Source organism: Malaclemys terrapin, chromosome 22 (genome assembly GCF_027887155.1).
Source record: "Malaclemys terrapin pileata isolate rMalTer1 chromosome 22, rMalTer1.hap1, whole genome shotgun sequence".
Lineage (NCBI taxonomy): Eukaryota > Metazoa > Chordata > Testudines > Emydidae > Malaclemys > Malaclemys terrapin.
The window spans coordinates 16,135,565-16,153,217 of record NC_071526.1 but is presented as its reverse complement, the minus strand read 5'-3'; the positions used below and the strand labels follow the sequence as shown (position 1 = coordinate 16,153,217).

General features: G+C 47.3%; 1 protein-coding gene across 4 annotated transcripts; it reads right to left on the bottom strand.

The window, feature by feature from the left end:
• Positions 1-618: 618 nt before the first annotated feature.
• GJB3 (gap junction protein beta 3) lies at positions 619-16,958 on the bottom strand. 4 transcript variants are annotated; one of them, XM_054012089.1, is made up of 3 exons: positions 16,901-16,958; positions 16,186-16,288; positions 619-2,842 (listed from the first exon to the last, which is right to left on the bottom strand). In XM_054012089.1, the coding sequence occupies exon 3, from the start codon at positions 2,809-2,811 to the stop codon at positions 2,008-2,010; it is 804 nt and encodes a 267-aa protein (XP_053868064.1). In that variant the 5' UTR covers positions 2,812-2,842; positions 16,186-16,288; positions 16,901-16,958; the 3' UTR covers positions 619-2,007. The 4 variants fall into 4 exon arrangements, with proteins under 4 accessions (XP_053868064.1, XP_053868065.1, XP_053868066.1 ...); XM_054012090.1 differs by lacking the exon at positions 16,901-16,958 and adding an exon at positions 12,198-12,317 and having other exon boundaries at positions 16,186-16,385; XM_054012091.1 differs by lacking the exons at positions 16,186-16,288; positions 16,901-16,958 and adding an exon at positions 12,198-13,525.
• Between the last annotated feature and the right edge of the window lie 695 nt (positions 16,959-17,653).

Genomic DNA, 17,653 nt, shown 5'->3' with positions numbered 1-17,653 from the left:
AATGACTTTTTGTTTCAAAATTTAAGTTAAATTATGTAAAAATAATGTAAGTGAAAAAAAGTATAAAAAAGGTCAACATCAAAACAAAAAGTTTGGAAATTATCAAAAGGAAATCTCTCATTCGACCAGATCGGAAATTCTTTTTGGATTCTCAGTTCATGAAAATTTTCATAATTTTGACTTTTTGTCCTGATTCAGGATGGGAATTTTTTTTTTTGAAATCTAAAAAATTCTTGTGGGATGGAAGAACGTTTCCCATCCAACAGTACAGCTTGTTAATATCCGCGAACATGTGCATCATTCATAGAGTTTGCTTTGTGAGGGTCTGGACATCTCCCTGGAGGCGCAGCTGCTCAGAACTCTATTTTAGTCAGAAACATCTTGACAAAGTATTAAAAAAATTCCAAAGAACAAGAACTTCCTGCAAATATATACACACTCAGATTCGTCCTATCTTATGGGCTTATGTCCTGTCCTAGTCAACTATGAACATCAGTTACCTGGGCACATGGGTATGGATTTCCAACCATGGTTAACAATCAACTCACTGGGACAGAGTCATCTCTGGTGTATTTTGATTGACACCTCAATTGGATTTGACTGGAGTTACCCCAGGGATGAATTTGACACATTTAATTTGAATTTTACATCCCGATCCCGTTTTCAACCAGGAATGGGAGAACTCATTTGGTTTCAGCCAGAAGCTACTCGGTAACGGGGGTTTACAGAGTTTGGACAAAGCTTGAACGTTACAACAGAGAACAACTTAAATGAAAAATTGTGAGGCCAGAGTCTCGGCTGGTAGAAATCGGCCTAGCTCCATTGACGTCAGCTGAGGATCTGGCCCAGAACAGGTCACAAACCCCGAAACTCCACTGGGCTGTTCCGCGGCTTCTTGAAAATATACAAAACTTTTTCCCCTGCAGAGTCACTGTTACTCCTGCCATTCAGTTCAGAACGGGGAAGCTGGGCCATGGAACCACTATTATAGCTACTGCGTCTGCTGCTTTCTCGAGCACGAGCCAGTGCATTAACTCGAGGTTTTGATCGAGGATGTTTTACTGACTAAACTCGCAGGCGAAGTTTAATGCCCTCCCTAGGCACCCGAAGGCACAACCAGAGGGCTTATTTGCTCTCTGAACTGAGTGCTTTTGCAGACAGGTTGAAGTTTCTGAGATAGATGCAAACTACAGAGACTCTCCCAAGAGACACACCCACAACCCCACTTTGTGCCTATGACTTTATTCCCATACAATTGCTAGACCCCATGGACTTGGTTCTTTGGTAAAGGTCACGGTTCATGGGAAAGGCAAGGATTTGCTCACTTCAGTATCAGAATAAAGCCCTTTCCATCAATGTCCTAGTTAATGAACCATCCACTGAGGTACTGAGTCCAAGTGCCTCTCTACGCAATGTGATGGAGTCTGTGAAGGGCGCTGGCGTTTTGGGCGTGGCAGCTGCGAGTCTAGCAGAGTGGGGAGAGAACAGGAGACAAATATTGTCCTTGGCAACTTTACATTCGTCATTTCTCCTAAAACTTAAAAGCCAGCCATCTCCTCCCTTCCCTTGTGGCCTGTCTGAGCACGTAGGAGGGAAGCTCCAACCTGCAGGATCGCACGGACTGGCTCGATAGCATGTAAATAATGAAAAGCATAGACTTTTGGAGTCACACATCCTCCTTGGCTAGGCAAACCACCCACCTGTGCCCTGCATGTTAAGAGCAGCTGCAGCAATGTACTGCCAGGGCCTTGTCCTTTCTGCCCGGCCCCAACAAAATGGTGGCAGCAGCACACAGTCTGACGAACATCCCTGCATGCAAAACTCAGTCAGCCACGCAGAACAGGGAGAGCCCCTGCCTTGGCGACGCGCCTCCTCTCCCGCGCTGTGTCATAGCCATCGAGGTCCCATTGAAGTACTCCAGTAACACTTGTGGCATGGCAGGCAGCCATCTTGGAAGTCAGTTGTCTCTGGCCAACATGAGGGCTTTTCCTCCCCCAACACGCCCTGTCAGATCAGAGTCAAGTTGGGAGCGGAGGCCCGGAGGGCATCCAAAGGCTTGTTCTTGGCCTTGCCATCCTGCTGCTCCAACTTGAGGTGACACTGGCAGGTGGAAGCCTTGTTGTAGCTGACCAAGTGCTTGGAGTTCTTCCATTTGTGTAGGCTCCGGACGACCCGCTTGAAGATGAGGTAGAAGATCTCGCAGACGGTGAGGACAATGCAGATGGCGGAGGCCCCCACCATGAAGTAGGTGAAGACCTTTTTCTCGGTGGGTCGGGCAATGTAACAGTCCACGATGTTGGGGCAGGGGTCCAGGTTGGCGCACTTGACCAGGCGCGGTAGGTCAAAGCTATCCCACATCTTGTGGAGGATATAGAGGAAGCTGATCTCGATGGTCAGCTTGAAGAAGAGGGTCAGCAGGTAGGTCCACCACAGCCCGCCGTGTTTCTTGCCTGTGTTGCGATAGAGCTTGGGGCAGTCCTCACCGTTCTTCTCCCGGTTCTTCTTCTCCCTGTCTTCCCGGTAGGCCACGTGCATGATCACCAGCAGGGAGGGGCAGGTGACGAAGATGAGCTGCAGGGCCCAGAGGCGGATGTGGGAGATGGGGAAGTAGTGGTCGTAGCAGACGTTGGTGCAGCCAGGCTGCTTGGTGTTGCAGTCAAAGTCCTTCTGCTCGTCCCCCCACACGCGCTCTGCTGCCACCACATAGACCAGCACCCGGAAGACGAAGACCACGGAGAGCCAGATGCGCCCGAAGGCCGTGGAGTATTTGTTCACCCCGCTCAGCAGGCCCTGCAGCATCTTCCAGTCCATGACGACGGGCGTCGGGGGAAGCCAGACTCACCTAAGTCAGAGAAAAGCAAGAGAAATAGAAGATGAAGGGAATGCAATGGGAAATATCACATGGCCAGATCCCCAGCTGATATAAATCAACGCAGCCCAGCTGAAGTAAGCAGAGCTTCACTGATGTACCCCGGCTGGGAGCTGGCCCAAGCAGTTTTGCTCAGACACTCTCTGGTTTTGAAAGAACTCACGTTTCAATCCCTTGAGCCTCACACCAGGCTGCCCCTGTCCTTGGAGCAAACATACCAGGGGGCACCCCTTTAAGAAAGGATCTGTAACTTCAACCCCTTCGAGCAGAAAAGTGCCCAGCAAGAGGGCAAAGACTATGGGGAGCAGAGCTCTGGCTGGAGAAATTCATCCATCCCTGGGTTTCAGAGCCCAGGCTCCCGCCTGAGCGGGAACGTGTGCACTGCTATTTTTAACCCCATAGCCTGAGGCGCTCTCCCCCCGCCCCCGACCATTGACCCAGGCTCTGAGACTCGCTGTCATGGGTTTGGTTTTTTTGCAGTGTGTAAACGCACCCGAAGCCCTCGGGGAAGAACACTGGATGGGGGTGGGATTTAGCCGGCAGAGTCGTTGTGCTGGCCCTCTGCATGGGGTGAATTGCAGCCACTGTGAGTGTAGTTTCTCCCCCTTGACCGATGTGGCTGCGGGGGCTCCGGTGACAGGAGAACCGGTGGCTCGGAGTCCAGGAGCTCCCGAATGGCCCCGTGTGGTTGCCCTGCTCCAGAACTGCTTCCAGAGCATCTCTTTGTGGAATCTGGAACCAGTCAACATGCTCCATCCCGCAGCTGGGAGCAGGAATGAGGCTCAGGCGTTGCTGAGTGCCATTAGCTCAAACACAGCAAGGGCTTTGCACCCGGGAGAGGAGAGAGCAGCTCCTATTGGCTCATGGGTTTTACTAGGCCAGAGGTGAAGTAGATCATAGATCTGGCCCCCAAAACAGTCTTCCTCCCTCTTGGTACAGACAGATCATCAGTCCAGTCCAGACCCAGTTCCCAAGTGACTAAAGGAATTTAGGCCTCCAACTCTCATTGCCATTCAATCGGATTTGGGCGTCTAATTCCTTAGGCCGCTTTGCAAATCTCAGCCACCAAAGTCAGCCTGGGGACGGGGATAACACAACCCATGTCAGAGCAAAGGGGAGCCGCCCCACCTGAATCCAGGCGACATCTAGGTCAGCCGGCGGCATTAACCCAGGCAGTGCTGAACAGTTTCATTTAACAGCTCATGTGGGGGAGTGACTCATCTGTGTTGCTCATGGCCTTGACAAAGGCTTATGAGTAAGAGATGACGAATTGGGCAAGGTCCCTACCTGCAAAGCAAAGCACTGGGCAATTAGCTACCTGATTTTTCGCTCCTTTACGCTGGTATAAATCAGGGATGACTTTACTGGAGTCAGCTGGTAAAAGTGAGTGGAGGATCAGGCCCTGAGATTCAGACCTGAGGCAGGACTCCTGCGTTTCAATGCATGGAACATTGCGGAGATAGATTTCAGCAAAAGAAATGCAAAACCCCAAAGCAAGCTTTTAGGGGAGTTTGGGGCATATTCCCCCATATACAAGCTATGCAGGGTCAGCCTTCGCCTTACTCCGGGAAGAGAACAAAGCAGGAGCCACATGAAACTGATTGCCAGAAACCACAAACTTGGTGAAATATTTTGCAGGTTGGGTATGAAACAACTAATTTATATAATAGGCGTTTACTCCTATCAATTAACACCTGGAAACAAGAGGAGGCGATAATAGTCTAGAGGGTCAGAAATGTATTAACACTTTGCTGATATTGGGGTCTTACAACATGTACTAATGTGTGACCATTCCCAGAAGAGCCACATCCAAGGTCTTTTGGTTCTGTTTGTACAGCCCCTAGCACAATGAAGTCCTGGTCCTTGACTAGGTACTATGGTAACACACGTAAATAGTAATAATAGTAACAATTCTAATAAAGGTGACTGATCACTACAGAGCAGGTGTGAGAATCAAAATACCCCCAACGTGGAAGCAGAGTTGGTTGAAAAACGTCCACTGATTTTTTAAAAACAAAACATTGGCTTTTCCAGGGAAATTAATACTTGTGTGACACATTTCCCTTTCCTTCAAGTTTTTGACTAAACGAATAGAAAATTTCCATTTAAAATCTAAAGCAAATGAAAAATTTTGATCTGAAATGGAGCGGTATGTTTTTGTTTCAATTCATTTAATCCCAAAGCTCCTGAAAAATATTGAATGAAATGAAAGATTTTCATTTTCTTGGAATTTTTTTTTGACGGAAACATCCCATTTTTGATCGTCCCCATAGGGACACAGACCCACGTGGCCAGTGAGAAGTCCTATCTCCTTGCAGCTATTCCCATGAGATCACTAACAGATCAGAGCTTGGTTTTGGGTCCCTTCTGGAAACTGGCAAAACACCCCAGTGACTCATATCAAAATTACCATTTGCTGGATGGCCGATGGCACTTCCTGTGTATTACCGTCTTGAGCACTGACCCATCCCATTTCTGCTTCGCCCCCACAAAAGCTACCCCAGGTGGCACTGGCTGAGGTCTATAATGCTTAACCCTGCAGAAATATGTTCTTAATGATTCAGTTGGCTTTGGTTGGAGACAACAAGAGGGTTATTACATCAAAGTGCCTGTGTGATTAGGTGTTTATTTAGGGCACTTCCTTTAGGGTTAGTAAAAAAACATTTGTCCTGTGGTGTTAATCTAGGCTGGGAGACAAAACAACTTATTAGCCAAGTAACATTTGCAGATGAATCACGGCTTGGGGTGCTGTCTGGCGGAACACGAATGCAATTGGCTAGTAAGGAGCTCTCTTACGGGAACGGAGACTAGGAGCAGGGTGTTGGCTCCTTCCCCCAATAGCTGACCCGTGGCTAATCGGGGTGGCTGATGCTTTGCAGTGCAATCACTCCAAACACCATCACCTCTCCATGGAATGGCCCAGGGCCCAATCCAGGCCTAAATCAGTGCCTTGTCCAGTGCCTATATGGCCACTGAATAGGAATTGCAGCAGCTCCATAGTACTAGCCATCCGTGCCCTGGCCTTTTCCTTCTGCACCAGATCCCGCTCCCCAGTCTCACCTAGGAGGCCCTGGTGCACTTCATTGCAATCTATAACCCTTCCCTTATAGATCCCCGCTCCTTCTTTTGCTCCGTACACCCCTCTGCTCCCTCTGTCTCCTCACACTCTCGGCCTTCTCTCATGCTGCCCCTTGTGCAAGGAACAGGCGTCTGTGCTCCACATACCAGGCACCAGTGCTCCCCTTTTAACGCATGACTACTTCAAAGCCTTCCTGTGCTGAATTCTTTGGCAGCGATGTCTCTGTGCTGTCCCATTCCTAAATGATTGCCTCATATCTCCTAATGGCCTGGGTTAGCCCCTCTGCACAGGGACGTAGTGTGCAAAGCACCCCTCGATAAATAATAATCATCCCTAATTGGATCTGCTGCAGCCCACACTTTTGAGGATGATGCATAAAGCACAGCAACATGCTGGCTCCTGGCCCAAGCAAAGAGGCTGAGTAATGGTGCTAAGTCGATCCCCATTACTGCCCTGGTTGGGGTGGGTGGGAGGCCCATGGACAATGCTAAGGAGAAGGTCTCTGAAACATCCGGTGGAAAAGTTAGTAGGTCCAAATCCTAATCCAATGTGATTTTCTTAATTTAATAACTAGAACTTGTTCAGCATATGGATCCCCCCCCCCCCCCCCCCCAGTGTCGTTTTCAGCAAAAAAAAAAAAAAACAACACAAGTTAAAATCCCAAATAGATTGGCTAAATCCTGAGATATTTCAATTCTGAAATGCTGCTGTGGTGCCTCATGGGAATTGTAGTTTAGCTGCCTCCTGTCCCTGTTCACCTCTATAGACCAGGCTCCCTGGTTGGACTACATCTGCCATAATACCTCTTGGTAGGGGGCAGTGTATCATGGCAGTTGATTGCCTGCAGTGCACCATGGGAGATAAAGTTCAGCTGGGGAGCCCGGCCTGTAGAGGAGAATGCGAGCAGGAGGCACTGGAACTATAACTCCCAAGAGGCACTGCAGCAGCCTTCAAAATTGAAATATTGTCGTTTTCTGGCCATTCAGTGCTTTGACTAAAAAAAAGAGTCTACAGAGAGCAGACATTTTTCATGAAAAACTGGTTTAATCGGAACCCCAATTTTCCATCAAAAAACAATTTAGATGGAAAATTTACGACCAGCCTTACGAAGAACTCTTTGGCTGCTCCTCCTGGGATTCCCTGCCACAATCAGTCTGCAAATCTCTGACTCAGAAAGCACCACACTAACTCCATCTCTCCCTTTACAGTCAGCTCCTGCCCATAGCCCACTGCTTTGCCTTTAAAGCCCCTCAAAAACTCCAAAGCCAAGGCCCTGACTGCTCTGCCTGGCCATAAGAGACCTCATGGCACCGTTCTTACCAGCAGGGCTGCGGAGGGTCTCTGCCCCAGGATGCTGCACACCTTCTCCCAGTGTGATGTGCTTTGTTGGCTGCCCTCTACCCCAGCAGCAGCTGCCTCTTGGCGACGCTGCCTGAATGCAGTTTGCGAGTCTGTGGGATGAAGGAGGCTAAGACCATCCTTCCTTTCGGGATGCTTTTCCCAGAAGACGATACCCTGCCCAGGCAGGGAGTGAGTGGAGACCCCCAGGAGACAGCACCGGTGGAGCCCTCAGTGGATTCATGTACAGTTCTGCCGGGGCTCACTCCTGGGACTTTAGGGCTATGCGCCCCACCAAATTTGGAACAACCTGCCCCCTTACAATCCATCTCGGGTTTTACCTGCACGCCGGCTGAGGGTGCTTTATTAACCAGCCTAGTTAGTTTCAGATGGCTGGCCAGCGCAGGAGCGAAATGCCTGCCAAACTACAACCATGAATCTCCCTGTCATCTGGGCCACACAAAACAGATAGGGTGGGTTCCCTTGCAGCCTTAACCCTGCACGCCCTGCCTGCAGTAGGCTCAAGTTGGAGGTATAGGAAAGATCATTTTAATTCCCGTCAAGTTTTTAATATTGTTCTCGCTTTATAACGTCAAAGAAAAGACGCACTTGGTCTAGGTGGCTATAGAGCAGTTTTTAGGTCTAAGGGCCAGGCGAGAGCACTGGACTGGAACTCAGGAGAGCTGGGTTCAATTCCTGGCTCTGCCTTTGGCCCGCTGGGTGAGCTCAGGCAAGTCACTTCCCACTTCTGTGCCCCAGTTTCCCCATCTGTAAAATGGGGATAATGATGCTGACCTCCTTTGTGAGGTGCTTTGAGATCCGCTGATGAAACTACTATACCAGACCTAGGTGTTGTTATATTCTCAGTGACACCAGCTGGATATCTATACAGCTCAGCCAATTTCGGAAGCACCCTACGTTACACTAGTATAAATGAGAGCAGAATTTGATCCTACAGAGTGTCCCTTTCTTAGTGCCCAATAGCTGTTTCCTACATTTTCACAATGGATTAGTAATTTGGGGTGCTCAACACAAGACACGCTAAAGGGGCTGATTGTCAGGCAGTGCGTGCACGGTACAGCTGGTTAGGAAACGGTGAAGGAACCATGTTTGTCCTGGAAAACGCTGAGTCAGCAAATCCCACACTTTCTATGGGCCAGGGTCAGTCCTGACAAATTTTCTTTACTTGAAAGTTTTTTTCGGGGGGGGGGGGGGGAGGGGGGGAGGAGAAAAAACAGCTTTGGAATTGTCAAAACACTTCCTTTCCATGTCTTCACAATGAAAAAATCTGCTTTAGTTCAAAGCGACTTTTCGTTTAAAAATTTAAGATAATTATAATAAAGAAATTAGCTAAAACCAGGTCAAAATCTAAATGAAGAAATTCTCCAAGGGAAATGTTTCCGTTGACCCGAGCGGAGATTTTTTCCTCCCCGTCTGATCATTTTTGCAATTTTGACTTTCTATCCCAATTTGCGACAGGAACATGTTTCAGTGTTGTGAAAATGTTCATCAGACACCAAAACCATTCCAGCGGTGTGCTCATCACTTTCTGAATATCACAACCCTTTAACGCCTCCCATGTCGGGCATGCAAAAGCAGTACCCACTTTTGAGCATGCAGGACCGTGTCACTGAATCAGAGCTGTTCATTGCAATGTCAAAAGGCAAGTGGTTTTCTGCTGTGATTATAGCCAGGAGGAGGGGGGAAGAAATGCATTTATAGAGAGTCAGCTGGTGTCTATTGTGCCTCTTATGTCATCAAGACAATTGTCAGCTAGATTTTGATCACAAAGCCTTTTTCTGGTGATGGCGGTGTTAGAGGTAGAAAGTGTTGTACTTAAAGTACTGCACAGGATTTTTTTAGGGGGAATAAGACAAAACGCCACATTTATTAGCAATACATGTATTCATTAACACTGTATTATATGCATATAATATATTACACTTACACTCACACACACACACAAACACACTCCGTCTTGTTGTTACCAATTAGTTGCTCCCCTTAACTTTACTGGCCAGGTGAGTTAGATGGGGGAGGGGTGGAGCCGGGCTTCTGCCGATCCGGATCGATGCTCCCATGTTGACAAGACGAGACCCGGGGTTCTCTGCAAGACACCTCACTTTTATAGCAGCTTTCCTCTCATGCAAATCTATACCAGATTCAAACTCTGTGTCTGTGTCTATTGGTCCTTTGTGCTGCTTTCTTTTGAGTGTTGTCCCAATGCTGCAAAGAGGGTGTTTCCAAAAGAAGGTGCTTGCTTCTAACCCCCGAGGCCATCAGTATGTCTGCTTGTCTTTAATGAGCCCACTTGACACGTTTTATTGTCCTTGGGTCTGGCTCCCAGCCCCTCTCCAACAGTTGAGGCTGTCTGGAGGTGCTGCCTTCCATGCCTTGCTCATCCACACCTTATTCATTCAACAGGGCAATTGATTAAGAGTGGGGGCGGGGGGGGGAGAGCTCTTGTTCTACTGCTAGCAAACAGAAATTTTTCTTCTATCTTATTCTATCCTTAGGGGCTATAATATTATACCAAGGGCAATGCAAAGTTTCTAAATGAGGCTTTGATACAAAGTTCCATGAAAACAGAGGTTACACGTGGGTAGACCCACCACAAGGTTATATGAAGAGGCACAATGTAAAGTTATATGAAAATTATCAGAGATTGATCTACATTGTCCCCCTTTTGACCTCTCAAGAACAATTCTTGAGTGGTCACCATATAAATTTTTTGTATTTGTTGCAAACAAACCAAACAATTATAACCAGGTGAATATAACTAAAACCATTACAATTGACTAAACACCAGATATAACATAAACACAAATGCAAACAATTATAATTATAATAATTGGAAATACAACAAAACCATTACCATTACAATAATTGGGTACATTGACAAACAAAATGAGGCCCAAGTTTGATGCTGCAATAGCCATCAAACAAAAAAAGTCACTGAGGTCAGGACCTTTTTAAGCACACACAACAAATAAGATTTTGTAGGAGTACCACAGTTGTTATGCAAGGTTAAGCTGATTTGGACTTAAACTAACATTTAGTTGCTAAAATGTTGTAGAATTTTCTATTTTTAACAGTTGTTTTCAGAGGTTTCTGGGGACCTGAAAGATGGGGCCATACAATTATGCGCCAAGGTCTTACAGGTTATGGGGGCCCAAGAACTACCCTTTAGGGCTTGGGGAAATAGAATTAGAGTGCATAGAGGAAAGTGTGGAATGATAATACAAGCAAATGTAACTAACAATACAAATGTATTAAGAACAAAAATTAACAACAAAATGATTATTAGAGAACCTGACAAAACAAAACAAAATAACCCTGATGCATTGGGGACCAAAGTCTTTTGGACACAAGGGGTGATTGATAAGTTGGATGGAGATGGGGGAAGTAGAGAGAGGAAAAGACATTTGCCCTGTCTAGTGTAGTATCCCCTCTTTTTCTAGACCCAATGCTAGCACAGGACACTACTAGAGACAGACACAGAACATGCAACACAGAACACTGAACACAGACTTTGTTATGACACAATAACCATGGTATTTTATAACTTTTTAGCTGGTACCAGCTCTCCTGATGTTTTGGTTTAGAGCCTGAAAGATAGAAGCTTGGAAACAAATTAGCACAGTGCTTTTACCATGGCAGAACCTGCTTGGTCTCTGCCACAGTGTGTTTGGTACTTGGGGCTGCACAAATGCTAATTAAATGGTGCATTTCTTGTGAGTGTAAATCCTTCCTTTCTTTTAGTAAAAGGGCGTTAACACTTCATCTAGAAAAAAATTTTTGTTTTAAAATTTCGAGCCATTTTGCCATGGCCTGGAGATCTGAGGCAGAAACAGGCACTGTTGTTAACTGTTTCAATGGCATTTTGGCCCTGGGAGGAGGAATTTACCCAAATATCCCCCTTCCTAATCTTCAGAGGGGTCCCAAAGGTCTGCCCCCTTCTAGGGTCTTAAATGTTTCTTTTCCTGATGTTACTGCTGCTGTAAGATTTGAGAGTGCTGTTTTGACTCTCTGTACCCAACCTGTTTTTTAGTTTTTGTATTTATTGCTTGCCTGGGCCCAATTCTGCTTTTTTTAATAGACAGTTTTTTTTTATGGGCACAAGCCTTGTTTTACTACCAATTTAGCAAGGAGGGTGGGCTTTTTAACTAGCCCCCACCCTTCCTGGTTTCGTTTTTTAAACATTTTTTTTAAAATTGTGAAATTACCACAATATTACTTACAAAAAAACCAAACAAAACAAACAAACATAAACCACACTACACTGCCCAAACTCCTATATTTTTCAGAGTTTGGTTTAACAGAATGAGATTTGCATTTTATGTTTTTAACCCACTCTGGGCCAGAGGGAGAGATGCTAAGCTTTTCTCTGTATTACTCGGTCTGCTACCACCGAGGGTTCATACACCAATTATACAAATCCTTTCCCGGATTAGATCCTTCCCCGGATCAGAGTGAGAAACACTAAGTTTTTCTTTTTAGCTCAGTCTTGCTACGGCTGAGGGTGTATGTACCTTTATAACACAATTTAAACCTAAACTTCTATATTTTTCAGAGTTTGGTTAATTCTTCCCCGGATCAGAGTGAGAAACACTAAGTTTTCAGTTATGAACACAATTTAAACCTAAACTCCTATATCCTTTAGAGTTTGGTTAATTAACTGAAAGTTTACGCTCTTTTTTTTATAGTGCCAGGCTTGCTAAAGCTGGCGGTGTGCACACCAACCAAAATGTTGTACTTAAAGTACTGCACAGGATTTTTTTTAGGGGGAATAAGACAAAACGCCACATTTATTAGCAATACATGTATTTATTAACACTGTATTATATGCATATAATATATTACACTTACACTCACACACACACACACAAACACACTCCGTCTTGTTGTTACCAATTAGTTGCTCCCCTTAACTTCACTGGCCAGGTGAGTTAGATAGGGGAGGGGGTGGAGCCGGGCTTCTGCCGATTCGGATCGATGCTCCCATGTTGACAAGACGAGACCCGGGGTTCTCTGCAAGACACCTCACTTTTATAGCAGCTTCCCTCTCATGCAAATCTATACCAGATTCAAACTCTGTGTCTGTGTCTATTGGTCCTTTGTGCTGCTTTCTTTTGAGTGTTGTCCCAATGCTGCAAAGAGGGTGTTTCCAAAAGAAGGTGCTTGCTTCTAACCTCCCGAGGCCGTCAGTATGTCTGCTTCTCTTTAATGAGCCCACTTGACACGTTTTATTGTCCTTGGGTCTGGCTCCCAGCCCCTCTCCAACAGTTGAGGCTGTCTGGAGGTGCTGCCTTCCATGCCTTGCTCATCCACACCTTATTCATTCAACAGGGCAATTGATTAAGAGTGGGGGCCGGGGGGAAAGCTCTTGTTCTACTGCTAGCAAACAGAAATTTTTCTTCTATCTTATTCTATCCTTAGGGGCTATAATATTATACCAAGGGCAATGCAAAGTTTCTAAATAAGGCTTTAATACAAAGTTCCATAAAAACAGAGGTTACACGTGGGTAAACCCACCACAAGGTTATATAAAGAGGCACAATGTAAAGTTATATAAAAATTATCAAAAATTGATCTACAAAAGGAGACAGCTCCATTTTCAAAACCCTTCCTTGACTTTACGGAATGGGAAGTTAGCGAAATGGCCTTTACGGGTGTAAACGTGTCTCCTTGGAGATGGGATTCTTTGCAAAAGCATCAAGACGGTAGCCCCATGTTAATTTTTATGCAATCACTGTGCAGTTGGTCATCAAAAAGCCCACGCATCACTGAAGCAGGCTAGCAAGGGGCTTAAGCGGCACAGAGACCTTTTACTGGCCCTCTGGACTGGGGTGAATTTCACCATTTGAAAATAGCAGTGGGCAAACAATCACAGAGAGGGCCATGCACGCAATACAGCCCGACACTGGAAACCCTCAGCAGAGATCTTCCGCATTTCATTTTGAATTTCCAAGGAGGGTTTTGTGACGTTTGCCTTGCTTTGTTCAAATTACAGGACCGTTTTTGAGTCAACATGCTTCCAGCTGTCCTGAAAAATTGTACAGTTTTTGAGCACACACCTCTATATTTTGCAAATTTTCATTTGGATAATTATTTTTTTTTAATACTGAAACCTGCAAAAAGGGCAAATGCTCAAAATCTTTCCCTGCAAAATTGGCCTTTTTACAAAAACGACGATGTTGCCCGGCTGTGGAATGTGCCGGAATAAAACTGCAAAGCCACCGTTGCCCAAAATTCATTGGCAAATGTGCCATAACCAGAACAGAGACAACCAACGGCTTCTGTGCTTCAATCCCTATCCTGAGGTAGCAGCAAGTTCTGTAACCAAAAGCCCTGATTACTCTTTAGACGTCTGATCACTGGATGTTTGCACTATTCATGCAGAAAGAATGTGCCCATGGTGATGAAATGCATCGGGGAAGGTTCCCTGGACTGGACAAGCCAGTTCTGGGCGATATCAGGCATATTTTATAGAAGACACAAAGGACTTGATTGAAAGCCCATTGGAATGACTCCCATTGACTTCAATGGACTTTGGATCAGAGCCAAAAAAGAACGTTCAGTTTAATCCACTGTACAGGAAGTTAGTGAATGTGAGAGCTGGCTGAATGGTGGAAGGACTGATTCACAAATATTGGTACGTATACAGGCTCCAAGTTTGGTTCTTGGGGTCAAATTATTTAGTATCTGCAAGACTAGCTCAGTGGTTTGAGCATTGGCCTGCTGAACCCAGGGTTGTGAGTGCAATCATTGAGGGGGCCATTTAGGGATCTGGGGCAAAAATCTCTCTGGGGATTGGTCCTGCTTTGAGCAGGGGGGTGAACTAGATACCTCCTGAGGTCCCTTCCAATCCTGATATTCTATGACTCCATTTATTTGTGAAATTGTCCACTCAAAAAATCCCAAGTTTCATGAGTTCTAGCAGGAATGTTTATTTGTCTGGGAATTTGAACTGGAAATTCACTAGTTATATTGGGAAGCACCAAGAGGATCATGGCCCAGTAGTGCTGGACACAGAACGATTCTTGTCCTCAAAAGGTCTTGGTCCTTCAGAGCTGGATTCAGCCAGTGCTAAATCCCATTCTTAACTTCAAGCACCACACAAGCAGGCCCACTGGAATCAATGGGACTTACGTATCTGATTCAACTGGATCCGCAATGGGAATGGCATCATGTGACTTAGGAGACCAAACACACCACACGTAACAAAGAGGGAAGAGTCAAAGAGAACAATTTGCCAGTGGCCCATGGGCTGTAAACAGTTCATCAAAGCGCTTTAGAGCATGCCCACCCTTTCCCAGGAGGCAGGGGGTCCTAACCAAGGTCCTGACCCTGCCATGGGACCTAGGGACACGCCGGCATGGAGATTAGCCCCAAAATGTGTAACTAATAGTAGTAGTTGCCTAGGTAACAACCCATCTGTGCTTCCAGCATGGCTAAAGCCCGGTTTCTCTGCAAAGCAGTGTTGTGTCTTTGTGCTTTACACAACATTACGAACATAAGAAAACCCCATGGATACAGCTGGCTTCCGAAGAACCCTCTTGACTAGCTACAGACAAACATACAAGGCTAAATATAGACACTGCTACTCTGTTAGGTTCTGGTGGCTTCTGGAACAGAAGACAGAAAGGCCTGGTAGGGGGCCCACAAACTATTCAGTGGGACACTACTCGTGGGCATGGAACCTTATCCACGTCCTCCAGGATTTAGAACATTTCAGGGACATGACTGAAGCCCCATCTCCATGGCACAATGCGGTCTTGCTGTAAGCATGTTGGGGGACAGCATTCTACTGATAGCAAGGAGACCCACCCATCCCTCCGGTACAGAAATTGCCCATGCAAACGGAGGCCTGACTGTTGTTTGCTTCTGGGCAGTGTCCAGATGATGGTTACAGGTGGAGTGAGAGGCAAGGACCGGCCCATATGCAAAGAGAGGTGGGGCTGGGTGGGGAACACTGCTCAGTGGGGGGATGCTGGGGCATTATAGGGAATTAGAGGCCGTTCAGAGCAAGTTGGTGCCCTCCAGTGGCCAAGACATTTTGGTTTCCAGGAGAATCTTTATGAGCCAGGGATGGGAACCATCAGTTCCTGGGCTTGGATAATTTAGCAGCATCCAAAGAGGGGCATAAACCCCACCAGATGGACGACAATGCCCCCCGCGCCTTCCAACATTGAGACACATAGGCTTTCCAAAAATAACAGCCTGAGTGGAAGCCAACTGACTTTGGACTGGGCCCTAAGTGCGGTTTTCTTTCTATATCCTAGCAACATTTCTGAGAGACTCTCTCAAGCGCCCTTCTTTCTCTCTGATTATTGGACAGTTCACCACGTCAGTCTGGAGATAGGAACCTTTCAGACACGTTATGTTGCACCTTCTAGTGATCTGGGACTGGTTATTTATTTTTTATAGACCACACAATATAAATCTTGCATGAGACACTGTGAAAAAACCCAGCCTCGTTTCCCCTTCCACTTCCCCCAGACTCTTGCATTCTCTTCTGTTCTCCAGATCTAAAGCCCAGCAGCCTGGCTGATTAAAATGACTTAAAGGAAAATGCGAAATAAATACAGAGATCCTTCACAGCTGTGTATAACTCTACTTCGAAAGGGAGGGGGAAATGGTCTACTTTGTCTTTAACAGTTGGACATTGTTTTCAAAATAGGACAAATGGTTGAAAACGGGACTAGATTTACTCAGAATGTGCTCATCTGCCTAGTGAAAATACTCCGCCAAGGGGTATATTTCCTTCCAGACAGAGCTGAGAATATCATTTACTGATCTACTCGGGTCCGCACCATTTCCTAGTGCTATTTTTTGGCACCCAGCTTAGAGTCCCATATTCAATACTCCGGTGAAACTGAAGGTAAACTGCACTCACCTGCACAGCTCTTTGTCTGTCCCGATACTTCCTGCTGAACGAAAAAGCCGTCAGATCCCCCAAAGCAGCCCTGTTTAAGGTCTATGCCATTGAACAGCCTCCCCTGCAGAAGGAAGACAGGGAGAAAACGGCAGCATGAGATCTCCAGCTCATCTCCATGCAACAACCTCCCTGATTTTCTGCCCAGCACGGAAGGTGTGGCCCTGCAGGAAGTGTGCAAAGGGAAAAGAATTCTTCTCAGGCAGGTGAACCAGTATAAGAAGCCAGGGGGAGCAAGGGCAAGGCCCAACTTTCCCAGCCAGAGCTCCACCTGGAGCCAGGACGGCTGTGCAGCTGGGGAGCAGGGAGCAAGCTTCCATCAAGCAAATGGTCGTAATACCCCCAGGCCAGGGACAGCGCCCTCACGGACGCCGACGTGCCAAATCAGCAGGGGGTTCTCGGCTCCACGGCCCGGATTCTGCCCAGTGCAGCCCGGATCGCTGTGCCTAGCCACACAACATCCAACACAAGTAGGATGGAGGGCTTGATGTGGCACCGAGGCAGCCGGGTTGCTTCGGCTCCAGAGCAGGGGGCCCTAGGAAGGGCGTCCAGAGCTCAGCCCCTCAATTGCCAGATGAGGATTGCCCTCAGCCTAGGTCTCCTTGGATCCACCCCTCTGCCCCCAGTGTGCTGGAGACGGGGGGAGCAGGGGATGGCCAAGAAGCTGGGGACTTACCACTGCTCAGTGCGGCGGGGGGCTGTGCCCAGCAATTCATGCCAGTTGCACTAGCGCACAACTGTTCTATGTGCTGTGCTGCGTGCGGCCCACGGACGGGCAGGGACAAAGCCTGCCTGGGCGGATAACGCAACACGCTGCCTTAGGGCAGATCTCCCCATAGCGTCAGGCCCCGCAGTTATAGAGCCTGCCTCTTACGGACACCCAAGGGAGTGCCGCTGCGTGCAATGGGCCGGCTTCCTGCTTTCGACACAGGAGGTTTGACCCCCACAGCATCTGCCCGTGGCTGTGTCTCCACTGCGAGCCGGGGCTGTAATTGCCCTGCTTGTGTGCCCAGATTTGAGCCAGGCCGAGTATAAATAGCTGTGGTCGCGGTAACAGAGGCACGACTGGGCCATGCTGAGTACAAGCCCATGGGTGTGTATTCGGCCCAGCTCAGCCGTATCCCTGCTGCGGCTGCCCTGCTATTTACACTGGCACTAGCGTGCTGAGAGTGAGCGTACGCACGTGCGCGTGAGCAGGGGACTCACACCCCGAGCTTGTAGCACGGATGTAGCCTGTGTGCAGCTACAGTTCATCACAAATCCAGTGGAAGCCTCAGCTGGGAGGGAAGCTGCCGTTCCTGGTAGAGTTATCGCCTATGGCTTGTCCAGGCCCCGGAGCGCTTGTGCCCAAAGCAACCTGCCATGTGTCTGCCACTCAGCGCGACCCTGCGGAGCACCTGAAAGCAGCTGCTGCACAAGGAGGCAGCCT

What these genes read in the sequence shown, in the direction of transcription:
- GJB3 (XM_054012089.1), bottom strand. Translation starts at nt 2,811, where the DNA reads ATGGACTGGAAGATGCTGCAGGGCCTGCTGAGCGGGGTGAACAAATAC.